A 24,521-nucleotide genomic window follows, 5' to 3' on the forward strand; every position below is an offset into this window, starting at 1 on the left:
CGCTGCTGCCTCTCGATTCAGGAAGCTCTGTCTGTCTACGTGCCTTTCACCTCGTACTGCCCCTAATGCTGCCTACATCAGGCCGGCTCACAGGATGCTGCGCCGAGAGACGCCGAGCTCTTCTTTGAGACAACAGGTGAGGATTTCCAACGCATCGCTGCTTCTCATGACCTGTAGACTTTTACATCACTGAATTGTTTCTAACCTTAATTGTTAAGTGGAATTATTATAAATTTCTCTTTTAGGTATTTGAAAACAACAACAACAACAAAAATGGTTGGATTTTTCCAAATGCTGAGAAAGAAAAAGGAGGTGAGCTGTTTATAGTTTTAATATGGTAAATGATTTTGTGTTATGGATGCTGGTTTTACAGCTAATGTGCAATGTCATAGGCATTTTGATGTTGTGATACACATTCGAAAGCTTAATTCTTTTGATGCCTGTTGCAGCTGATCCCTCTGATAGGCTTCATGGCTTTTGCTGCAGCAGGAGCCACCTCTGCTGCCTTCTACTTTCTATTTACTAAAACTGATGTCATGTGAGTGTGATTATACTCCACTGTGTTCTTTTAATAATGCTTTCAATTTCACTTAACCTGTTTTCATATTTAAAGATTACTTTTTAATCAGCCTCTGGCATCGAAGAAATGCCTGTTAATCATTTGATATTTCCCTTCACTGTTTTTAGTATGAATAAGACCAACAATCCAGAGCCGTGGGAGAGAGTGGACCCATCGAAACCACAAAAGGTATTCTCTTATTATTTAATTGTATGTTTTTAATGTTTTAATGATTGTTAATAAGCCCTAAGTCCAAGCAGGAAGATATGTTATCAAGCAAGTGTCAGGCTTTTGAGGATTGTGTTGCCACACATGCTGGCAGTGTGTAGCTATTCATGTTACCTTTCTGCTTAGTTTCAAATGGGTCAGGGGAAGCCTGATTTTCATTTTTGGCATTTCACTGCAGCTCATCACCATCAATCAGCGGTGGAGACCAGTGGAGACGCTGGAGCTGGTGAAGAGTCTCCAAAAGTAAAAAAGAAAAGGCAGAAATCTGCTCGAATGAAGTGTGACCAAGTACCTACCTACCTGCCTACCTTTACCCCCATCAGTCTAACAGAATCCTTTCTGCACAAACTAGGACACTTTGACACTCAGTGTGCGGAAATGCTTCTGTTCCACTGGTGGGATTTCACCCCTGCTAAACCCACGGACGCCCATCCTCAACAGTAGAAAAACTATGGTGACAGATACTCATACTCATACCAGGGAGCTATATCTATATTCAATTAGAGGTGAATGAGGTAAATGTGACTGCCCCGTTGATAGTCACACAGTAACCCAGATGTTCCTACAGTAGATGTGAATGTATGATAGTGTCTTAATGTAAAGACACAACGTGTGATCTAAGAAAATAATGTGCTGCACAGTGTCATTAAATTATTGTTATGAACACAAAAATGTCCTTGTCAGATTGTTGCTTTTGTTCTCAAAGGTATAAAGATGTTCATGGAGGAAAATTCACATTGATGTCTTCAGGCTAATATTCTTAGTCCGTTCCGCCTCTCAATAAGCATTGGACAATAACTGACAATAAACGCAGCGCCGATAAGTTGTATCGTTTACTGTAAATATGATTTGAATTGTGATTGAGAAAATGTTTTGGTGTTGCCAGCGAGGACGGCTGTAAAGTGATTACAGCCAAGCAAATGGGCAGATGCACTCATCTGCTAAGTTTATGGTTGTATGGACATTCGACACTATCATTGTGTTTCATAATATGAGACAATCCTCTCAACGTCCATCTTGTATCTCAGAGGACAGGGGAGAAAAAACACTCCCAAAGTGTCTGACACACGGCCTATGGCTGCACCCTGAATCTGAATGGATTTCTGATTAATTATTAAACATTGAACAACAAGTGTGAAGGGAGGAAGAGCGAGGGAGAGGCATGAGTATTGTTTCCTGGTCTGAGTTGCACTTATCAGCAAACACTTTCCTCTTTGGTTTCACTCACATACGGTAACACAAGGTTTTACATGCAAACCACAAGTGTTTCTTTTTGAAGACATATTCTTCCTTTTTGCTGTCTGTCATAGTTTGTGTGTATATATATATATATACACACACACACACACACACTATGACTACTCATTACTTCATGTGCTAGTCATAACTTAATTTCAGCTATCAAGTTACAGTAAGGGCCTACAGTGAGACAATAACGAGGAAGTGTGTGTGTGTGTGTGTGTGTGGGTGTGTGTGTGTGTGGGTGTGTGGTGCTGGAATTTGAGTACGTGACTGGTCACAGGCATTGTGACACCATGTGACCAGTGAGTAAAGCAGGTACTGCTAACACACTGCCAGAGACGTGAGGGTGGATTTCCCCTCGTGTTTGTTAGTGGTACAATTCAGTGCTTCCACACTTCTACGACTTAAAAGTCCTTAAAGTAAAAAACAAAAAACAAATACATATTCTTTCTTCAGAATAATTGAATGTAACTGCCGACTCTGGCGACTGCGAAGATTCAGTCGAGTATTTTTTATGGTACACTCAAGTGAGGCAGGCCAGGTGAGTGGATGCTGTAAACTACTGGCTCTGCTCAGAGGCAAACACAAGTTCACTCCCTCTGCTTCAGTGGCCTCATGTTAATGCACCCGTTGCCTGGAAACAAGAGACACTCCCATTTTATTCATGTTGACAATAATAAAACCCTCTTGTCTATCAGCTATAACCAAAATATTAACCTTGTTTTACAGAATAAATACAATATGCTCCATTATATTATTATACTTAGTCTTTTCAGTCTTCTAACGCAGACAGTTATCCACATACGCAGCAGCGTTGACACATTTCAGGACCTAATTGACCTATTTTCATTTTATATCAATGTACAAAATGTGTAGAGCATAAATATTTATAAGCACAGCTTTATTTGCTAATTAAAACTTGTGCAATAAAATAATGCCTCTTTTCAGCCCGTGTGTGCGTCAGCATTGAAAGGGTTAAATGAGGTATATACAGAGGTGTAACGCAAACTATATATATATCCGTGTTATCTCAAAATGATCCCGTCATGAAAGAAATTTTTTCAGCTACATAGTGCACCACCTAGAGTTGGAGTGACAGCAACACATCCAGCAAACCACATAATACAGAGTCAGTTACATTTAATCTGTTAATACTTTAGTTGCTGTCGTGAGCTTATTAGGTGACTGGTTCAGTTTGTCTGATCCAGATATTCTTTGAAGGATTCTTCACCATTATAAGATAAAGGGGCAAAAGTTGACATTTTGATTCATATCTTCACATCATATTTTTATAATGACCTATCATGTATTTAAGATGGAGGTGGATGCTCTTGTTTAAATGTGCTTGAATGACTCGTCAACAACAGAAATGAGGATGGAGATGGGTCAAACACCTGTAATAGTTGTTTTTATTTGATTATCACTTTATTTCTATATTTTATTCTTTTTAACTCTATAATTTCTTTCTAATTAGTTTTTATTCTCTTATGTTGCTTTTATATGTTGTATGTTGTATACACAACAGGGCTTAACCACACTGTTTTCCTCCTCCTCGGTTTGTCCAAAGAAATTAGATACTGAGCAACAAAAACGATTAAATACTTTATTACAAACAAAAACAGTCATCCAGTTCCTGATTCCCCTTGAAGAACAATATCAGGAACATGGAAAACGTTTGCATAAACTCCCCCCCACAGCCTCTCAACACTTAAAACACTATTAACACCTTTGTTGGCAAATTTCAGCTCACACCCTCTTCCCGATGCAACTATGAAATACTGAAGATTTCCCTAACCTGTCTGCGTTATTACACTGTCAGTTAATGATATGAGAAAAAGCTGTGTATAGAGTGTAAGAAACCACAAGAGGTCCGTTGAAATCTGAAGTCTTTAGTCAGTAACACTGATTGTCAGTTGGCTGCTCAGCACAATGAATCAAGAGACTAACTAGCATAAAAATAAATGTGTCAAAAGGGATGAGTGATTTTAATTGTTGGTCAGTTAAGTCAATAGAGACTACGTTAAGAATATCTAAGGTTGTTGTCTTTTAAACAAAAAAAATCTGCCATACAACAGACTTTGGCTGACGAATATTAATGATTAAGTGCATTAGATGAACTGTTAAGTCTCAAACAGAGAATATAATAAAGGGGTTGTTTTGTTTTTTTGCCTCACTTGTGCCAGAGGTGAGGAGCACAGCATATATGAACTGTGACCACAGTTATTATCAAGTGACAGGAGGAACCTTTTCATTCGCTGATGCCCAAAAGTCAAGGAATACAATCTTAATATACAGTCCTCAGACCTATTAACCAAAACTTAATTTTACATCTGATGATATAACATCAGTTGTGGAATAGGCTTTAATGGTGAATTAAGAGCAAGTTATTTTTCATTCAGCATTCAACCTACACTTCAGAAGAGAGCATAAGGTCCCTGGAGGCTGTGGCGATCCTTTTTATTAGAAATGTGCGTTTGTGTTTTGGCACCAGTCTTTTTCCACACTTACAACAATGTGGCTCCTGCTATGGCACTGAGCTGTGACAGCCTCGCGACATCCATCCAGGGCCGACGTTTACTGTATTCTCTGCCGTCCAGCTCCAGAAAATACACTGTGGAAGTCAATGTGAGCGTGTGTCTTTCTCTAAGTGCTGGACTGTTGGCAGTGAGTACAACTGTGCACCAGCCTCTGCCTGTAAGTCTGCACCTGCACTGTGCACCTGGTGAGACCGTAGGTGTGAACCAAGAGGTGGCGGGCCTTCGCCTGGACTTCCTCCCAGCTGTCCGCACTAGAGGGCGCTGTGGACACAAAAATGCATTTTTGAGGCAAAGTCGCTGATTAATGTGAATATATTTCATGTTCTGAGATGCATTACAAGACCAAAGATACAACTAACAGGTTATTCACACAATATAAAAAGCATTTGTTTCTTTGCAAAGAGAAAAATTCAAATGGATTATATTTTACTATCTGTTATTCATCTGGTGAGTTAATTAAACATCTTTTTGTCACCATGCAGTGTTCATTTGCTACAATTGGCAGAAAACATCCGGAAAGCAAACCGGAAATGGAATTAGCTGTGCGCCATCATAAAGTGTCCCCATGTCGGTGCTCAGTTGGTTGCAGTTTGCAACTTTACCACCAGATGCTGCCTGAAAAGTACAAAAATTACACACTGGGGCTTTACATTTTCAGTGACTTTACAATTGGCCATGTAATCATGCAATATTTTGAGTGGACTGGAGACAAAAAATGCATATGTATTCTTTCTGACTTGGGGCTAAAACAACAAATCAAATGTGTCTGAATGCACTTTAGATTGACTTTAGGATTATGAAGCTACTACAACTATCAAATGTATTGTACTATACATTCCTTTGCTAAGGGTGTAAATAGAAAGGAGGTAATTGTAAATATAGATGAATTACTTTTTCTAATGTAAAATCTAGATTTCATAATAATATTCAAGAATATATATCAACATTTCCCCCTGAGATCCCTCTCTCTTATCGTGTGTACTGATGTTTCACTCACTGAGCTGGAGATGCACTACTGCTGCAGCCTTGTCACTGGTCAGCGCCCACACATTCAGCTCATCAACTGATTGGACATCCTCCAGCTTCAGGAGGTCCTCTTTGATTCGCTCAGTGTCCAGGTGCCTGGGAACACCTGATGCAGTGTGATTGTAAAAAAAAAAACCAAAACTACTCATTCCATACCCTTAATTCTAAACAACATAATCTGACAAGAGACGAGACTCACCCTCCAGCATGATGACGACTGTGTCTCGCATGATGCGGACAGTGGTGAAAAGAACCAGAACGGAGAAAATGTAGGTGCAGATGGGGTCCGCCAACTTTAACTCTGGCTGTGAAGACACAGGGTTACATCACATCAACTGAAATTGAAGTTTAAAAAAAATATTTTTTTGAAGCATATAATTACTTCCTATGATTAATTCACGCAATTACTCATCACAGGAAAATTAAAAAACTACGTGGTACAAATCCACTAGTTCAACAAGGTGTCACTGGCCATTGTTGGGAAAGCAAATTGTCCGGAAAGTTGATGTGTGACAAGATTAAAATTCCCGCCACGACTCAACGGGCGATTTAACAAAGTCATCACTTGCATTTCCTTGTTACTGAGCATGTAGTTCACACTGTGCTGAGGGAGGAACTCATATTTCTAAACAAGAGCACTCAGAGAGCGCAGACCATCTCCAAGGCTGAGCAACAATCCCTCTCGAAAATGCTAAAGAATCCTTCAAAACAATAAAATGAACCGAGAGACACACATTTGAGCTACGCCAGGCTAGCTGAAACCTATCTTTGATTAAAAAAATGTTTTCATGCAAATCTATCCTTAACTTTTTGATTAACCCTGATGACAAACAAACAAACCAACAAGCAAACCAACTCAAACGCACAACCTCCTTGACAGAGGCAACAATCTCCTTAAAACTTTCCTGGAAAGATTATTTGGTACTTCTCCAGTTATTCCTGAAGGCTAATATTGCACAACCGTGAAGCATGAATTAAATGTAAAATGTGAAATGTACCTAGAAACAAACCTCAAATTATGCAATAAATTCCTTTCCAATAATAAATGATTGAGTAAGAAACACTCACAATTTAAGGAAGTAACATAAGAAACCATGCTAATTGTTGCCACACATGTTGAACACTTCTTTAAAAAGTCACAGTACCTTGAAACGGACAATGTAGGCAGCAATGAGCACCCCGACACTCTGGAGGAGGTCTCCCAAAGCGTGGATGAAGGCTGCTCTGACAGCCAGGCTGCCGTGCGACCTCTGCTGCTCACCCGACCCCGCCGACTGTGAACCTGACGCAGCTGTCGAGCCGTGAGAGTGGCCGTGGCCGTGAGAGTGGCCGTGGCCGTGAGAGTGGCCGTGGAGGTGGCCATCTTGGTTTAATAAGAAACCCATTCTAACAAAAGACACGAGAAAAAACAAAGAAAGGGGGATTTAATTTAATTATTTGTTTAGAAAGTGCAAAGTTATTTAATCAGCTACTAACTGTGGTCAAACATCACACACCGAGCATCAGCAACTTAAAGCTCAAAAGTGGTGTTTAGACGTTTCCTTGTACTGAACCGTTACATTTTTGCTTAATTAAATATTCACGTTTCATTTATAGCTAAATCAATAAGGCAGAGGTCAGTTTTCTCCAAACAAACATTTACATATGAGCCTTTTACTTACACCAGGTTGACCGCCACTCCAACAGCGGCAGTGATGAGCATGACATCTCCATCTATGTCGAAGTCCTGGTGAAACGTCCTCTGAACCGCCTCATAGAGGAGTGCGGCCGTCAGGATGTAGATGAGCAGCACACTGAGGACTGCCGACAGCACCTCTAGACCGGAAAACCACAATCAGTTGTATAAGCAAAGCACATTCAGAACATAACAATAAGAGACGCGAGAAAAACATGATTTCAACATTAACTCTCGGACAGGAAGAATGTGCCCTTTTGTGTTCTCTCGCACAATACAGGTCGTGTAACCGGGATGGGGCAATTAAATCTGTCATATATCAGTATTAAGCCAAATATATCAGTGGAGATGTATTTGGCAGATTTCATAACCGTACCTTAACATTTTATTGATTTAGTCAGTTAAAATTGTATCTTTACAATCAATTCACATATTTGAATCCTTTCTGATGATTAGAGGGATTGGACCTATTCCTTATGATATTGACTACAACTTCTTCAGTAACTTATTTTGCCACACACAAGATGTAGAATCTTTCAGGGTCCATGCTACGAACAGTTTCTGTATACCGGATATTTCCTCTTATGCATTTGATTGGGTTTTACAATACTGTTTTATACAGGGTTTGTTTTCCTACTTTTATTCCAAATTTATGCAGAGGAAGATGCCCTATTAACCGAATGTCACCCCTCGATGAAAACAAAACTAAATTCCAGCCATCCTGAGATTACAGACATATGGATTACAGTAATGCGCAAATCACCACAACATAATGATTAACTGTAACAGAAGCTGTACCTTTTATACTGAGTCAGAACCAGCTTCACTGTGACGTTTAGAAAGAGGATCATAAAGCCGTTTTCTCAGTTCCAGTATTAGAGAGGTGTTGCCTCCACCACAGAGTTCAAAACTCATCAGTGCACTTTTCTATGTCAAAGTTGGTGGCTGCACAAGTTCATTAATATACAAAGCCCTTGTTTGACAGTTGCCGTCTTACACCTTAATTAAGATCCAGTCAACCTGTTCTTTATGGTTGTTTACACCAAACGTGTTTAATTTAGCTTCAGGCGACTCAATGAGTCTCTTTCAGGAACACTTTGAAGAATCTACCTGCTGTGCAAATGTAATTCCATGGTGTTTATCACACTGACTGATTGCAGAAATTGGTATTACAGTTACACTGTGATGGATGATAAAAGATTGCAGGGGTCTAAATTTTCAAGGCAGAAATCGAAATCAATCATATGCATCTCTATGTATGAGCGTATCTAAAGTAAGTATCAGTAATCTGATCTGGATTGAACACTGCTGAACACAGGCTTTCTTTCTCGATTCATCTGCATCGAAACCAAATATATCTGTCACAAAAGACGGAGCGAAGACGAGACACGGGAAGTGAAAGAAGAAGCGTGAAGGAAGAAGCGTACCAAGGCGATGCAGTCCGAAGGTGAATCTCTTGGTGGGCGGCTTGGTGGACAGCCATAGGGCCAGCAGGGAGAACAGAATGCCCACCACATCTGTTAGCATGTGCACGGCGTCAGTCATAATGGCTAAGCTGTTTGACAGATAACCACCTGAGGGTAAAACACAATGTGATTAATCAAAATGATAAATGCTGAGACCTGTCAAAGCTATTTGTGCACGCACAGATTTTGAGATACAACACGCAAGTTTAAATGGGCGTGGCTGTGGCTCCATGTGAATATACATAAACCACCTAACTACATTTTGAAAACATCAACATAAATTAGAATATGAAGTAATGTGACTATAGGAAAATGATATCTATGTTATCAAGTGGTGGAAAGTCCCACTATAACAGTTAAGAAAACATCGCTAAAGAAGCTGCGTTCCAGTCACCTCTTTGCTTTTAGAAACCACTGACTCAGAGAACAAAGGTTCACTGTCTCATGCTGCAAAACAAAATTGCACGTGGGCTATTGCACTGACGTTTTCGACCACCATCATCAAAACACCAAAATCAGGGAAAGAATGGATTTCCATCCCTCCAGTAGAGTTCCAGAGAGCAGTTGAGTCAGCTCATGATTGCCCAACACTTTGAGGGTTCCTCCAGTCGCCAGTCATGCCGTTGTGTCCTCGGGCAAGACACTTAACCCTAACTTGCCTCTGACGGCTCTTCCGACAGTGTATGAATGTGACGGAAAAAATGCGCGGTAAATAGCAGCGCTGCGTGAATGTGTGTCAATGGGTGAATGTGACTTTCCTGTAAAGCGCTTTGAGTGGTCTATAGGACTACATATAAATAAAGTCACTTTTATTCTCTGGATCGACATACTGATCAATAAAATCACGTAGACCCAAGCGACATGAAGCAAACTTGGGGCTTCTTAAGTTGCCAGTTGGTTGTGAAGAATTCAGCCCATCGCCTTGGACTCTGTGAGAAACTGTGATGGACACAACTGTGGGTAATGTCTAACCTATGATTTCCCCTGTCATGAACAGGAAATACAGCACGGCTGCGATGACGAGCCTCCTCATCACCCTCCGGTGCTTGATCCTCTCCCTCTTCTTGGCGCAGTTGTCGCAGGGGTCCATGTTGATCGGACTGCCCAGGCTCGAGGAGGAGTCGAGCAGCGAGTCGTCGTCGTCGTCGTCCGCCGCCACCAGCAGCGTGTTCACCGGCACCCCGTTGGACGGAGCTCCGGCGGAGTAGTCCGACATCTCGCCGGACACCACCACCATCAGCTTGTTGAACCTGGGCGCCTCGTCCTCCGCCAGCTCGTCGGACATGTCGAAGGGCGCCGAGTCGCTCAGGTCCAAGTCGCTGCGCTCCCTCCTGAAGGCGGAGCGCACCTTGCTGAAGAGGTTCCCAGCGGACATCTTCAATGATCACGAGGGGAGGTAAGAACCAGCTGATCTCTCTCTCTCTCTCTCTGTCTGTCTGTCTGTCTGTCTGTCTGTCTGTCTCTCTGTCTGTCTGTCTGTCTGTCTGTCTGGATCACTGTCTGTCTGTCTGTCTGTCTGTCTGTCTGTCTGGATCACTGTCTGTCTGTCTGGATCACTGTCCGTCTGTCTGTCCGTCTGTCTGTCTGTCTGTCTGGATCACTGTCTGTCTGGGTCACTATCTGTCTGTCTGGGTCACTGTCTGTCTGGATCACTGTCTGTCTGGATCACTGTCTGTCTCTCTGTCTGTCTGTCTGTCTGGATCACTGTCTGTCTGGATCACTGTCTGTCTCTCTGTCTGTCTGTCTGTCTGTCTGTCTGTCTGGATCACTGTCTGTCTGGGTCACTGTCTGTCTGTCTGGGTCACTGTCTGTCTGGATCACTGTCTGTCTGGATCACTGTCTGTCTCTCTGTCTGTCTGTCTGTCTGGATCACTGTCTGTCTGGATCACTGTCTGTCTCTCTGTCTGTCTGTCTGTCTGTCTGGATCACTGTCTGTCTGGGTCACTGTCCACCTGTTCGACGCGGCGTCAGCATTTGTTTTCCATCTTGGCACCTGGAGCCGCAACAACAACAACAAAAAGAAAATGACACCCCCAAAACACAGACACTCTCATGTCACGTCAGTACAGCTCATCAACGTGTGTCACTGTGAATGTGACGGGTTAAAGAAATCACTCACGAGCCGATCAACTTTAGTGCTCAGCCTCGGCCGGACGGTAACAAGCTAGCTAGTAAAGGTTAGCCATGTTCTCGCGTCAGTCGGCGACTAGAGGACAAGCCCCGCCGAGTGCGGTGGTTTGTTTAAAAACAACACGAGCCGCACTCACCTGAACATGTTCGTTCCCGTTGTGCGACCTTTAGAGTAGAAACAACTGTCGCGATGAACCGGGTGTAAACATCCCGAACACTCCACCTCCTCCGCACTCGGAAGGCGCATCAGCGAGATCGGTTAGGTTTCGCCCGCAGTCACGTGATGACGCGGGCGGCGTCACGTGACGTGGGCGGGGTCACGTGACGTGGGCGGGGTCACATGACGTGCGCTCGGACGCAGCAACAAACCAAACCCCCTAAAAGATACATATCTCACAAACCGTCTCTCTCTTCTGTCTTGAGGTCAACAAAGCTCAATTCGTCGCAGTCGCGAGGGTCAGAATCAACCGAACACTTAAAGGTTCAAACCGGTAAGATGATGTTGAATGAGGCGGGACGTTCAACGAGCGTCCGCGTGAACGTTGTGAAGCGGCTAAGGCTAAGCACTTCCTTAACGTGTGGGTGCCCGACGTGTAGTTTTGACAAACTGTGACTGGTGGGGCAACATTTCGAGGGAGAACATCTGTGTGATTGCCCGGTGTCTGCTTTCAGGTTGTAAAAATTAGTCTGGGACAACAGAGTCACTGCAGATGGAGGTAGACGGGATGGAAGATGAAGGACCGTCCCAGAGTGAAGGTGTGTGTGTGTGTGTGTGTGTGTGTGTGTGTGTGTGAGTGTTAATTATACTATGACAATGCAACTTTATACAAAGTGCATTAAGAAAAAAAACCCTAATAAAATCAACATGTCGTTGTGGCCATCCTTTGCATCATATCACAAGTAAATCCACTTTATGATTGAAACCAGCAGAGTGCCCTCCTCCCACCTCTGGTTGTTGAGTAAAGAGATTATAGCAAGTTATAAATGTTTTTGAGTTTTAGTCGACTTGAGTTGAGTTAACAGTAAAACCAGTCTTCCCTGGGTCATTTTCTGTTATGTGAATCCTGCAGCATCAACCAGTGACTGCAGCAGGTTAGGCCTGATATTCAGAGAAGAATGAATGAGACACAAGAATAGAAAAAGATTTAAGATGGTCACTGACAGAGATAATTCATCACCGTGCAAGATTCAATAAATCTGTTTCAGTATATTTATGAACAAATTACTTGCAGGGCAAAATTTCCTGTTATCGTATGTATGTTACACTAGCATTGTATGGTGAATAAATGATTTCAAATTTAGTAAAAATGTACTTGATTGTCTCCAAGACATAACCTGAAGTACATCACAATTCAAACACAATACTCAACACTTTCTTTTAACTTTTTTTTCCTGTCATGTTTAAAAGATGTTCAGTCGGCACTGCAGGAATCCCTGGATCCGGAGATGTCAGAGCCTCTAGATAATGTGTGTGTGGATAAGGAAGCAGTGGATAAACTCACAGAGGGATTTCTCTCTCACTACCTACCAGATCTTCAGAACTCTAAACGAGCACTTCAAGAGCTCACGTGAGTATGTCGACCGTCAAGCGTTTTGCAGAAGAATATTAAGGTGATGTCTTTAAACATGAGTAATGCACATGGAATAATTTCTCCCTTAAACTACATGGGTTTTTTTTGTCTCAACTAGACAAAATCAGCTGATATTGTTAGACACACTGGACCAGGAAGTCACCAAGTTCAGGGAATGTAATGCCTTACCCGACCTCAATTCATTGGTATGTGTGGTCTGAATTCTAATCTCATTTGTTCACCCATTGTTGTTTGTGTTCTGTAAACCAGGCCGCAGGGATGATGTCTAATCCATTTTGTTGTGTTTAGTTTACAGAGGCAAAGGTTTACCACAATAAACTGGTGAACATAAGGAAAGAGATGATCGTGCTCCACGACAGGACAACTAAGCTAAAGGTATCTCTCGTCTCAGTCAGATTTAACACGGCTGTCTCGCTTGGGTTGCTACAGTTGAGCCCATGTTCCTAGACAGAAGCGGATTAAACAAATCATTCACTGATTGTGTGTTAACTGTTGGTTTCCCCCAGAAAAGAGCGTTGAAGCTGCAGCAGCAGAAGCAGAAGGAGGCTCTGGAGAAGGAGCAGCAGCGTGAGAAGGAGCTGGAGAGAGAACGGCAGCTTGTTGCCAAACCTGCTAAAAGAACATAGGATCCCCAAGCACTGTATGCCTGCTGTATTAAATGACAAGACAGGTGGTTTAGCATGTTTTGGCCTATTTATTACATTTTAACAATACAGCATTACATTAGTGCTGACCATTTTCCAAAGCGCTTGTATTTTAGTTTTTAGTGTTTGGATCTTAATTTGACAGAATACACTAGAGAATCAGAGAAAACAGCAGCACTATGATTTCCAAACATATCCCAACTGGAGTCTTTGTGGTTATATGAAAATGATGGGGTGTCGAGGGGCCCCAACACCCCATAATTTTTATCAATGTGTTTCCCTGCCATCCAGGCAGCTATTAAATCCACTTGAAATGAGCTTAATACATAATAATGATAATAATCATCATCATGACACTGAAAATACTGAAATACATTTTTTAATTTTGAGGGACAGCTACTGCAAACATGTCGTAGGACATACAAAGCTGTTAAAATAAGAATGGTTTTAAACATACATTTGGTTTGTCTTTGTTTCCAGCAGCGTTACAGACTTTGACTTTGAGGATGTGAGTGGTTATCCAGTAGCTTGACCCCTGTTGTTTATTCACTGCTATACCTACACTGCAGTAGGAGCCAAACTTGCAGCAAGCAACTTTTTTTATCTGGAAAGTGTGAAACAGTCTTTATTGAAAGAGATGATGGGAAACATGCTTTGGAAAATGGTCCACTTAATAAACAGCATATGTGATTCTGAGTAAAGGGGCTAAAACTTGCTAAACAGATCCTTTATTTCTGACATTACCAAGCTCACCACAAACCAAAGACATGGACTAAATCATGAAATGCTGGTACTTGTCACTATCGACGTGTGACGACAAAAACTCAAGCACTTCGCTGAGAGTGTCTTTTGCAACCGTCACACAATGACCAGGAGGAGACTCACTGTGTTTACTATCTTTAAAAAGTGTTAATGTGTTGTTCCCTGGGCCCCTTGCCCTATTAGTGTTGAATGTTGTTTAAAATCAAATAGATCTGCACTAAATTTGACTGACTGTATTACTGGGGTCCAGTAAATATTGTAATTGATAATAATATGCGCCAAACTTTGCCCGAAACCATACACAGAATCTGTAAAGTTGTTAAACCTTTCAAGAGGCTTCTATGCACTACTTATGTCTCCACTGTTTGTACCATTAATGTACCATTAATAATAAAAGCAATGCAGACTGGTTTGAAGTGAGTTGACTTATTAGTCCAGGGCCTGTTTGTGAGCAGGATTATGAAAAAAACAGTGAACCACTATCTACCAAAGTTGGTTGCGGGACGAGCCCATTAAATATTAGTGTGGATGTGAATGAATGGGCCGATCCCGGACTTTTTTTTTCTCTTTCCGAGAATTGCTCGGCCTTTGGCGGAGGTTTGCACTCTACTGAGCACTCGAGTGCCATGATAGTATTTTTAGTTATAGCACGAGATTCTTGTACTATAAGTTCTAACGGTATGTCTCATGTCTTAGGATTCTTGCCTGCTGTTGCGCTACTGTCAGTTAAATTGTAATGTAAAACAGGTTCTCTGGTGTCATGTCTGTAACAAGGTGTACACTTCCCTTTTCTTTGTCCCACAAGTGCAATGATTGACTGTTTTAAGCATCTCAGTCCACCAGATGTCAGCAGAGGCCTGTTCATTTCGCCAGAGCTCGCTCCATGATGCGTCCATGTGCTGAAGGACACCTCCAACCCTTCATCGCACACAATTAAACATTCAGAATGAACACATTCTGAATGTTTAATTACATTCCTCTGATTACCTTGGGGGCCAAGTGAACGTAGCTGACGGCAAGTTTGCTTTGACAGGTGGAACAGAGCACCAGGACTGATGGATCCCAATTCTGCTTCAGCCTGTCCCCAAACATATTAAAATGTAATTCAATTGGAAAACACTGGGCAGATGTTTGTTCATGTTTTTTTTTACACCTTTGACATTTACCAGTTACACAAACAGGAGTTTGTTTACATGAAAGTAGGCAACATTCCTCTGCATCCAAACACAACCATGCATCTAACCCACCTCCTGCATTTCACATAAAACTCTAATTTTGTACTCACTACTACGGCACGAAAGTCGGTCAAAACCAGCACGGCTCGGTCCGCCCCCACGCAGTCCTTCTTGGAGCGGACACTGCACCACAGACTGGCCATGGAGGGGTCCGGATTCAGAGAGAGGGGCCACCTGATTGCACACTAATGGAAGTGAAACAGTGCTGTGGAAACCACATGTTGCATATAGTTTCTGCACTTTAACTTTGGTTTTTATTGACATTCTTCTCTGTATATACAGTTGCTCCATATGTAAATGCTTCTTGCAACCCTAAATGTTCTCATTCATTTTTCTGAAACTGGGTCAGTGTAATGTGAAGGCTAAAAAGGGACGTTCTGCTCGGGTCCATGATATATAAAAGTTGTGCAGATGTAGAGGACTCAGAGTCCATTATGAATTGTCAGTTATTAGTGTTCAATGTAGCACGTCCTTTTCTTTTTCTCATCAGAAATGAGCACGAAACAAGCATGACATGTTTTATTGTTATATTTGTTGAGCTTTGAGATTATTTATATATGTGAATGAAAGCAAACAAACAATTAAATTAGATCAACTTTAGAGAGTCAAAGTGCATGGAATCTGGTCAGTAAGGAATCCTTGCACAACTCAAAATCTTAGCTCACTAGCTCTGTCCTGATATTTCAGTCATATCCCACAGTTCTCTAATCTTTATTTCATTTGTTCACTTGAAAATATCTTACAGGCTGGGTGCTTTTTTTCTGTGTTTTCACACTTTGGCATCATAATATTTTACCAACCACACCTTAAACAGAATCTACTCTTGATTCGTTGGGACTTTGATGGAATGCTGCTTTGTTCGTCCAGAAGGAGGGGGCGTGTAAGGCCTCAGAGGTGGACAGCTCAGAGGAGCAGCGGTTTCCGCAGGTGGGCGCTGCTCTTCCAAGCTCTTGGTTTTGACTCGTCTCTGCTTTTAGAAACCTGGCCGTCGGGGAAAACACAACTCCCCCACTTCTCCAAAGCCACAAGCGAGTCACAGACATGGAGCAGCAGCAGTTGATGATGTTGTAGCGGGCGGCCTTCCTGTCTGAGTAAACAGTGATTCACACGGGTGAGGAGTGGGAGGCTGTGGTCTGCATGAGACTGGCAGCACCAGGCCTCTCCCAGACCCACCATAACAGGATATGGTCCTCGGGCCCACACTAAGGATGGTTGGATCATGTTATTATTTCCCTCAGTTTTCACCATTTGGTAGAATTCATGCACGCTTTGTACCATGTGAAGAGGTGGACTGGCTCTGGAAAACATATCTGTTTGTGGTGTGAAACTTTCCCTTCTTAACCAGGTCTTATATAACTCTTCATACGCAAGTCTGGATAAGTGGGCACGGAGAACATTAGCAATTAGGTTTCTCTGACTCAACAGATGGTAAAGGGTACATATTCAAGCACAACAGTTTACTTTGTAACCACCACATCTCTTCAAAACAGTAATTAAACATTTCACATCTATTTGAACCTTGTGCATTGATTGGAAGCAGTTTTGTCCTTGTTTTCTTGTTTTGATTTATATGGTATTTTGACTCCAGAACATTTCACACGGAGATGTTCTACTTCTCACTCCACAACATTCACATTACTGGTTTTGCTGTAACAAAACATATGGTCAGCTCATAATATTACTGTCATAGAATTTTTAAAAAAACGACAGTTGGAGCCTCCTGCTGCTCTTGAAGTATTGTGTCCAGTTTTGTTCTATTCTGGAATATTAGGTAGCCACAGGTTTGCTATGTGGTAATTTAATGCAAATAGAGTGTGAATCTCAGAAATATACTCAAGGTATCAGAGTATTATGAGAAAAAATGATTCATTGTCATGTTATTATTTTATGGTTCATATTATGGGTTGCTTGTTGTGTCTGCATCAGGGTACAATTTTACCCGAGGTCAGGTCCACTCAGTGTAAACACAGACAGAGTCGATGAAACAGAGCTATTTTCACATCAGCCTGGCAGGTGCAGGTTAACCCTGCTCAGCTCACTTCCACTTTAGTCTCATTATCAAATCAAGTTCTCACAACAACCCCAAACGTCACACGGCCTTTTATGGAATGAATGGTGGTTTCATGGGCTCCTCTTAGACTGTAGTAAAAGTAATAAATATAGAAACAACTGCAGGCTGAAAAAAGGAGGCGTTGAAGAGCAGAGCATGTGGTGGAGGAAAAGGATGATTTGATTAAAAAAATGTGCCCGGTCTTTGTTGTGCTTTTTTACCCCCAGTTGGGTAACAGAGGAAAACAGGAGGAAATTGCATTGCAAAGCTGTGAGCGAGACAAAGAAATTGTTTTCAGATAGGTGGCCACAGAATTGCAGTCACCTCTGATGCCAGGATGGTTAGTGGTTGCATGGCCGTGTCCTGTCGGACCTGTCTGAGGTGAGATGTTATAATCCGACCTTTAACTGCACAGAGTTGGAGGTCTGAAGGGAGGATTTATAGTGTTGTTTATATGCTCTATTTGAGCCGACCGCAGCAGACTGTTGCTTCCTCTGATGCACCATAGAGAGGTGTTTGAGGAGACAGAGCGAGGGACGAGTGCAGCACAAACACGCGTACACCCATGCAGACGGAGAGGCAGGCTGACACACACTTTCTCGCATACATAAACAAGATCCAGCAAGAGCCAGTACTGCAGCCCTCATAACCCCAGTGTGGTGGTTGGTGTGGTTTAGAAAACTGCAGGGTTTGTTGTAGTCCAGAGGCAGTACGGGTGTCAGAAGACGATGTCCTCTACCACCATGGTGCTATTCATCCATGAAGTATTGTATGTGAGGACAAGGAGTACAGAGTAGGCTCATTTTTTGGGGCTCTTTTTCAGCTGTTCCCATATGTGATGCACAGAAAGGTAAAGTATTACATAAGCATAATGTCAATAAAACATATGCAGCCATGTCTTAGTGCAGATCTGAAACAGTCTTCGCTCTCTTCTTTTCTCCAAGGGAGGCCCTGCCAGCAGCAGTCGAGGTTATATAACTGCTTGCTTATCTCTCACATTCAAGTCTAGACTGACCTGCTTGCACAATTTGTGAAGTGACACCTGTTTAAAAATGAGTTAGCTACCCTCTGAGGAAATTAACACCACTCAAAAATGATTTTTGCCATTGAAGTTAAGCATATCATGAGCTACTGTTAACACAATGAGCCATATGAGGAAATTAACACACATGTAGAATGTCACATACTCCAAAAATGAAATCTCTTTTTGTAAATTGTGAATAAAGGATCTGCTTTAGCAACCAAGTGGAACTTTATACCTTAAACAGTTTGGTCCAAGCAACAGAACAGCATTTGAGACCAATAGGGTGAAGTTTCTTTAGTGTCTGTCCTGCTTGAAACTGAAGTAGGCTACAGGACATTCCCATGATGGACAGGACTGTAACAAGATCTCCCACACACTATCTATCTGTCACTCCCCCTCGATACATTTGAATGTGTCGGTCTGAACTCAATTCATATAGAAATCCATAAAAAGTATGGGGCTGAAAGGATCATTGGCCGCACTGGAAGGGCTGATGGGAACGATTATGAGCGTGACACATTCAGCAGGTATGTTTTTATGTACTGGAAAGTCAAAGGACGGAGAAGAAGAAAATAATGAGAGGTCGTTTGAGACCAATCAAAATGCATCAAAGTAACAATGAAACCTCAATCATGAATTCTTGAGTAAATAACAATACGCAGGTTTTTGAAAACCCATTGTTAGATGCAAGTATGTTAAAAAATGTTTCATGAGGCAGATGTTCACTGTGTCTGTGCTGTTGCAGCAGCAACTCTGACATGTCAATAATCACGCAGTCCTTCTGGAACCACAGACCCACGCAAGAGCTGTATAAGCTGGGAATAATACAACACCCTTTTTGTCATGGCTCCACTTGTCCTGCATGCACTGCAATATCATCCTTTGAAAATAGTTTTTATCCACAGTGACACACTGGAGCAGTGTATGATAAAAAAAGATTTATTGCAGTAGATCTAAAAATATCATGTTTGTTTTAAAAAGGCACACTTGTCAAAGAAGGGGGTAAACACTTGGAGGGAAACATTGATTCTGAATCTAAATGAATACATTAATTCATGAATTGGATCTTTTAAAACAGCTACTATAATAGATAATACACACAATAACAAGAAAAAAAAATCAACTCCTCATATGGTGGCAAAGGAAGGTGTTATTTTTCTCGACATGTAACCTACTTCCACTCTTCCTCTATAGTAACATTATTTGCGTGCCAACAGATTTTGCTCCCTCAGAGCAGGGACCTGACACACCAGGACTCAGATACTTCTCTGAATGTTTAATTTAAGCTTTCACCAGCTGTATTTTTCCATTGCGAGAAAGTTAATGCTGCACTGACACACACACATGTAGGCCTAATGCGCACAGCATTATGTAATTGCACCACAGCTGATAGAGATTCATGCTATTATATTGTTAAACACTTTCTCTACTTTTGCAGAAGTCATGCGGTTTTTCACTTTCAGATACGTGACACAGCCTATAGTCGTAATGAACCTCCTATTGCGTATACTCGTAAAACATGGTAATATGTATTTGTGTATATTCCCATTTGTGTGCTTGCGGGAAGAATACTTTTGGGAAGCATCTGACAAACTATTTGAGCAAGTCCATTGCAAATGGGGTAAAGCATATTTTCAGAATAAATGTCTTTGCACACTTTCCAGGCTTTCATTTTTGTAGAATGCTTAAAAAAAAAAAAAAAGCTCCCAATATACAAAAGCATGTTGCATGAGCTTAACAAGACCTTGGTCTATTATCTTGACTCTAAATTTAACGTAAAGCCAGGCAGGTCAAGTAAATTTCTGTGCCTTTATTTCAACTTGTTCGCTTGGATCTGCATTAGAGAGCTGTTGCTCTTCATAAACAGGTAAAGATGACCTTTAAAACTAACCTATTTACATACTAACTCCAGGTTTACAGACCTGAGTGTGTCTGGATTTAGATAAGCGATTTGCTCAAAACCTGATGTGACAAGGTTCAGCCGTGTGACTCCACTTATCATTCACAACTGCTGCTGCCGGAGAGTGAGATATGAAAGCTGCCAGTTCACTGCACCCGACTTAGCAGTTCAGTGTTTACAAGGGAGCAATACTGAACACAATTTATATATATGCATTTTTACACATGCAAAATTTCTTACAGACGTGCTTCTAATGGTTTATTTTAAGTTGTGACTTCATACTGCCTTCTTATAACAGTTGTAGTGAGGGTGTCATCTCAAAGTAATTACAGGAGCACAGAGTTATCAAGAGGATTATTTATTGACACAAGTGCATCCATCCTCTGAACATATCCATCAGCTCTCTTTGGAGTGTGAGCTGTAACAAAGCAATAAATATGGTTGTTATAAAAAATCATGCCAGCACCTGATGCTGTCAGTGAAACGTTTGCATTTTTTTTTTCTTCTTTTATTTCATAGCAGTCAACTGCTAGGTTAGGAACGTATGGCAGGGTGGTCTTCTGCTTGCTGGCTGTGTGTGTGTGTATATATGCTCCTTTTAGCCGATTGTTTGACCTGCAAGAAAAAGAAAAAGAAATGATAACGCTCACATTTGAATTGAAAGACTTGATAACAGGACAGTCTGATGATGCGTACCTTTTTTTAAAGAGTCTTCTGGATGTTATTCAGGATGTCGCCATAGACAAAGTTGAACAGTTGCTCCTTTGACTTGGTTCCATCTAGCTGCACTGTAATAGCAAATACATTTAAGAAATGTTAGACACTTTAATCTTTAGCATAAAAAAAAAGCAAAAATTTCATATAAAAATGGAAACAGACTTACCAACGCCAACATCTGATGTCTCCATGATGTTCTTGTGTTTCAAATACATGGGCCAGACATGACCATCGAACAGGCCGGGGGGGTCTGGCACCGCGTAGTTCCTTGAGCTACAGAGAGAGACAGCACCAATTAGAAAAACATGTAATAAGAGGCAAGACTAGACTACAAACACCAGGGACTAAACACTGAAGCACTTACCACCTCCTCTTTTTGCATTCTTCATATGGGATGGAAATAAAGTAACTGTTGTTGAACACGTCGATCAAAGGTCTAAAAAAATTTTTTTTTTTAAAAAAGGGCAGAGACAAATTAAATAATGTTCCAATTTGTTTTACAGTAGGGGAAAAACTGAAATGTAGATATTGCATTTTTTACCCGTAGCTGTAAAGCAAGAAGCCCTCCACAATAAGGATGTGAGTCTCCTCCTCCTCCTCCTCCTTATGGTCAGACTTTGGGACGATCTCAGTATCCAGGGTGTTATTGACGCCATGCGACTTCTCGAACTTCACTGGGTTGTCCAGCCATGCGTAGATCGTGCTCATCATGGCGTCCATGTCCAGAGCAGTGATGACTGAAGAGAAAAGACGGGGAGGAAAAAAAAAGAAAAAGAAAAAGATAAGCGTACAGATAATTGAAGAGAGCAAGTACAGTAAGAAGCATGTGTTGGGTATTCAAGTTAGGCTACAAAAGCATGCAGATTACAAATGAGTCACCATGTCACAACAGGAGCAAACATCCACACAGCGGTGCAAACATAAACACAGCGGCCCAACAAGCACACGCACACACATATCAGCCCTTACATTAAAAACCCAGGCTTACCATCGTACTGCTTAAAGCCATCTTCACCAACTTCAATCTGATCTTGGGGCTGAAACATACATTGAAGAGATGTACCCAGGTACATTCCACTGGTACTACTGTACACTCTGCCTCAGTACTAGCAAAGTTCAAAACTGATAAGAGTTTTTTTAAAACACACAAGCTCGTACTGTATCTAGTAACGCGGCCAGCAACGTGTTGACACCCCACCAACTTACTCAAATCCAATCCCTTCGGGGTTAACTATATCCAAAATTCAAAATTGGAGATGTGCGTACGTGTGTTTGTGGCTCACCTTGAAGAAGTCATCCTGATGGACCACACAACAGTTGGGCAGGTTCTTGATCAGCCGGTTGGTGAGGGTGGTTTTGCCTCCGTTGGTTACGCTGCATGGAAACAAAGCAATGAAGGGAATGAATGGTGGCAAGATGCAAAAGAAAATGATGAGATGTTCACAGAATCAGGGTCGTCCATGTGATAGGGCTGGAACACATTTAACAGCTCCCCGCATGTTAAACCTCATTTTACCATGACATCCCATTTAACTTAAACATGTTCAAAACAAAAAAACAACATCAGAGCATTTGATAACAAAGTATCGTCACATGCAATGACAGGTGTTCGTGTCTATATGATGTGGAAGGGATGGGTCGCCTGGATGCATGGCGGGGGTTCTCCTCACTCCTTCTTACATCACTATAACCATCAGCTTCATTTGTTGACTGACTCGATTACCCAGGGAGGGTTGAGCTAAGTGTTTACATGAGCTGCAGGACGAGCATTGACTTAGTTATTTACTGCACCCTTACATTGACATTCAAATTTTTAAATATATAGCGGAGTTCAATGACCGCCCTTGCCCACGTGTGGCAGGCCTTCGGCGGCCTGGCACCTCGGTTAGCCGGTTAGCTTAGCTTAGCTTCACGTAGCGCAGCTTCCGTGGCCATTCATCCGCCCGCCGGGACTCACTCACCCGCCGATGCCGATGATGAACTTCATGCTTTCGGATGGGATGGTTCGAATGTTCTTGAGGAAAAAACGTGGCGAAGGGGGTCAACAAACCGGCTGCGAGACTCGGTGATCGGACGGGAAGAAAGCTTGAAAAAGAGAAGGTTGCAATAGGAAACGTCAACTACTTGATTCCTCCATGGCAGTTGGGTTGAGTGAGTAAAGGAACGGCGGAGACGAGGTGTCGCTCGGACGCGGCCTTCCACTGAGAGAGGGCTGTGTGCTCGCCGTCTACGCTATACATACCAGACACGGCGACATGATTGGGTATTTAAACACACCCAGCAGCAAGGCGTGCTCACGGCAGCCAATCAGGAGCGAGTGTCGCCGCAGCCCCGCCCCGCTTTTCCCCTAACCCACCATCTAACTCTTATAATTAAAAATGCAAGAAATGAAAAAAAAGCTGCGGAGAAAAGTAGTTGCCCACCAGTGTTGGAAGAAGGGGCGGGGGGGTATTTCTTGAAATACAAACAGCAGTGAAAAATAAATAAATAAAATACACAAACAATATAATCACGAGGAAATCCAAAAAAATAGAAATAATATGAACAGTATAAACAGAATATAGTGAACAGAATATATACAGTGTTCCAGTATTACACTCTGGACATTGAAATTGCAAACTCATGTAGTCAAAAAGATCGGCCTGCAGTAAACACATGAAGATTATAATGTTCAGTTTGTGTTGATTGAACCTCTTGGTCATTTTGAAGGCCACGCTCTGTGGTGCTGTTGAATCGTACGGCGTTATAGGGGCCAAGAGTTTCTATTATTTGTCCACCCCGACGTTTGTCAATGAAGGTATAGGCTAAATAGCAGCTTCATTTGGACCTTATTAAAGTTCAGAAAACTTATCATGGTAATACAGAAATCACAACAAAAGGGAACACCGGTCAAAAGCTAAGATCACTAATATTTACTGTAGGTCTGTTATTTAGTGTTTCTAGTATTTTTATGGGGGCACTGCTTGAGCTTTACCATCACAAAATCTTTGTTAAATGAATTGATGGCAGAGACACATACAGCAGAGGCTAATGGGTTAAAATCACCATGAAGAAGGAAAACACGAGGGGGGAAAACACTGTCAGACAATCAACAAGACAATTGCTAAAAAAGTGCATTACATAGTGTGTAATTACTTGCACTTCATTCTTGGTAGCATTTAGATCATCTGATTATTGGGAAACAATGGGCAGCTTCTTCTTATTTACTATTACGTGTAAAATGAAGTGCAACCGGTGACCTGTCAGTTGTTTTCCCCTTATTAATTTTGTGTTAGTTGCACTCAGCAGTGTTATTAGCGAGTCCCTTAACCACAATGCACATCAATATACACATCGTATGCAAGATGTCATATTATGATATAAGTGTTTGGATCAGGCACAAAAGAAACAGATGATAACACCTATAAACTCATTCACATTGCTGTGGTGTTTCTTTCACTAGCCTTCAGCTGACCTCTCTGTTTTGTTTAGAAACTTACCAACCAACTCCATGACATAGTTTTCTTGAGGTTATACCTATATATTACTTATGTTGGTGTTTACATCCTCAACAACCTCAACTATGAAGAGGAAGTCGCCAAGTTTGGGAACTCAGTTGGGTTTGTGAAATTTCTATTCATAGTTTGACTCTGCTACATTCTGACAATTTTTGGCCATGGGGTTTCTTTCTGGAGTTTCTTGAAATCTACAACAATATACTGCAAAATAAAATAAAAATGGTTATGTAAAATGTT

General features: G+C 41.7%; 4 protein-coding genes across 7 annotated transcripts; 2 read left to right on the forward strand and 2 right to left on the reverse strand.

Moving 5' to 3' along the window:
* The first annotated feature begins 46 nt into the window (after window positions 1-46).
* c4h15orf48 (chromosome 4 C15orf48 homolog) lies at window positions 47-1,459 on the forward strand. Its single transcript, XM_035627368.2, has 5 exons — window positions 47-136; window positions 246-312; window positions 450-538; window positions 688-748; window positions 966-1,459. Exons 2-5 carry the CDS (start codon window positions 274-276, stop codon window positions 1,032-1,034), a joined length of 258 nt encoding a protein of 85 aa, XP_035483261.1. The 5' UTR covers window positions 47-136; window positions 246-273; the 3' UTR covers window positions 1,035-1,459.
* A 2,159-nt stretch (window positions 1,460-3,618) lies between these two features.
* slc30a4 (solute carrier family 30 member 4) lies at window positions 3,619-10,266 on the reverse strand. 3 transcript variants are annotated; one of them, XR_007030571.1, is made up of 8 exons: window positions 9,706-10,266; window positions 8,695-8,841; window positions 7,254-7,407; window positions 6,738-6,978; window positions 5,792-5,897; window positions 5,564-5,698; window positions 5,092-5,181; window positions 4,687-4,827 (listed from the first exon to the last, which is right to left on the reverse strand). XR_007030571.1 is itself a non-coding variant. In XM_035627361.2 (7 exons), the coding sequence occupies exons 1-7, from the start codon at window positions 10,106-10,108 to the stop codon at window positions 4,673-4,675; spliced, it is 1,341 nt and encodes a 446-aa protein (XP_035483254.2). In that variant the 5' UTR covers window positions 10,109-10,266; the 3' UTR covers window positions 3,619-4,672. The 3 variants fall into 3 exon arrangements, 2 of the variants coding, with proteins under 2 accessions (XP_035483254.2, XP_047187496.1); XM_035627361.2 differs by lacking the exon at window positions 5,092-5,181 and having other exon boundaries at window positions 3,619-4,827; XM_047331540.1 differs by having other exon boundaries at window positions 4,684-5,181.
* Window positions 10,267-11,202: 936 nt separating this feature from the next.
* Window positions 11,203-14,271, forward strand: bloc1s6 (biogenesis of lysosomal organelles complex-1, subunit 6, pallidin). The gene is made up of 6 exons (XM_035628666.2): window positions 11,203-11,354; window positions 11,536-11,619; window positions 12,272-12,431; window positions 12,553-12,640; window positions 12,744-12,830; window positions 12,962-14,271. The coding sequence occupies exons 2-6, from the start codon at window positions 11,574-11,576 to the stop codon at window positions 13,079-13,081; spliced, it is 501 nt and encodes a 166-aa protein (XP_035484559.2). The 5' UTR covers window positions 11,203-11,354; window positions 11,536-11,573; the 3' UTR covers window positions 13,082-14,271.
* A 6,141-nt stretch (window positions 14,272-20,412) lies between these two features.
* Window positions 20,413-23,017, reverse strand: mibp2 (muscle-specific beta 1 integrin binding protein 2). Of its 2 annotated transcripts, XM_047331705.1 has the most exons (8): window positions 22,749-23,016; window positions 22,071-22,161; window positions 21,776-21,824; window positions 21,329-21,524; window positions 21,152-21,223; window positions 20,954-21,060; window positions 20,768-20,858; window positions 20,413-20,687 (listed from the first exon to the last, which is right to left on the reverse strand). In XM_047331705.1, the coding sequence occupies exons 1-7, from the start codon at window positions 22,772-22,774 to the stop codon at window positions 20,773-20,775; spliced, it is 627 nt and encodes a 208-aa protein (XP_047187661.1). In that variant the 5' UTR covers window positions 22,775-23,016; the 3' UTR covers window positions 20,413-20,687; window positions 20,768-20,772. The 2 variants fall into 2 exon arrangements, with proteins under 2 accessions (XP_047187661.1, XP_047187662.1); XM_047331706.1 differs by lacking the exon at window positions 21,776-21,824 and having other exon boundaries at window positions 22,749-23,017.
* Between the last annotated feature and the right edge of the window lie 1,504 nt (window positions 23,018-24,521).

Source organism: Scophthalmus maximus, chromosome 4 (assembly GCF_022379125.1).
Source record: "Scophthalmus maximus strain ysfricsl-2021 chromosome 4, ASM2237912v1, whole genome shotgun sequence".
NCBI lineage: Eukaryota > Metazoa > Chordata > Actinopteri > Pleuronectiformes > Scophthalmidae > Scophthalmus > Scophthalmus maximus.

Excerpts from the sequence above, each read along its gene's own strand:
- c4h15orf48 (XM_035627368.2), top strand. The coding sequence starts at position 274 with ATGGTTGGATTTTTCCAAATGCTGAGAAAGAAAAAGGAG. Across the intron at positions 313-449 it reads TGCTGAGAAAGAAAAAGGAG|CTGATCCCTCTGATAGGCTT; the intron begins GTGAGCTGTTTA and ends TGCCTGTTGCAG. Across the intron at positions 749-965 it reads ACCCATCGAAACCACAAAAG|CTCATCACCATCAATCAGCG; the intron begins GTATTCTCTTAT and ends ATTTCACTGCAG.
- bloc1s6 (XM_035628666.2), top strand. The coding sequence starts at position 11,574 with ATGGAGGTAGACGGGATGGAAGATGAAGGACCGTCCCAGAGTGAAG. Across the intron at positions 12,432-12,552 it reads CGAGCACTTCAAGAGCTCAC|ACAAAATCAGCTGATATTGT; the intron begins GTGAGTATGTCG and ends TGTCTCAACTAG. Across the intron at positions 12,641-12,743 it reads TACCCGACCTCAATTCATTG|TTTACAGAGGCAAAGGTTTA; the intron begins GTATGTGTGGTC and ends TGTTGTGTTTAG.
- mibp2 (XM_047331705.1), bottom strand. The coding sequence starts at position 22,774 with ATGAAGTTCATCATCGGCATCGGCGG. Across the intron at positions 21,825-22,070 it reads ATCAGGATGACTTCTTCAAG|CCCCAAGATCAGATTGAAGT; the intron begins GTGAGCCACAAA and ends TGTATGTTTCAG. Across the intron at positions 20,859-20,953 it reads GACATCAGATGTTGGCGTTG|TGCAGCTAGATGGAACCAAG; the intron begins GTAAGTCTGTTT and ends TTGCTATTACAG.
- slc30a4 (XM_035627361.2), bottom strand. The coding sequence starts at position 10,108 with ATGTCCGCTGGGAACCTCTTCAGCAAGGTGCGCTCCGCCTTCAGGAGG. Across the intron at positions 8,842-9,705 it reads CATGACAGGGGAAATCATAG|GTGGTTATCTGTCAAACAGC; the intron begins GTTAGACATTAC and ends TTTTACCCTCAG. Across the intron at positions 4,828-5,563 it reads AGTAGTGCATCTCCAGCTCA|CGCCCTCTAGTGCGGACAGC; the intron begins GTGAGTGAAACA and ends TTGTGTCCACAG.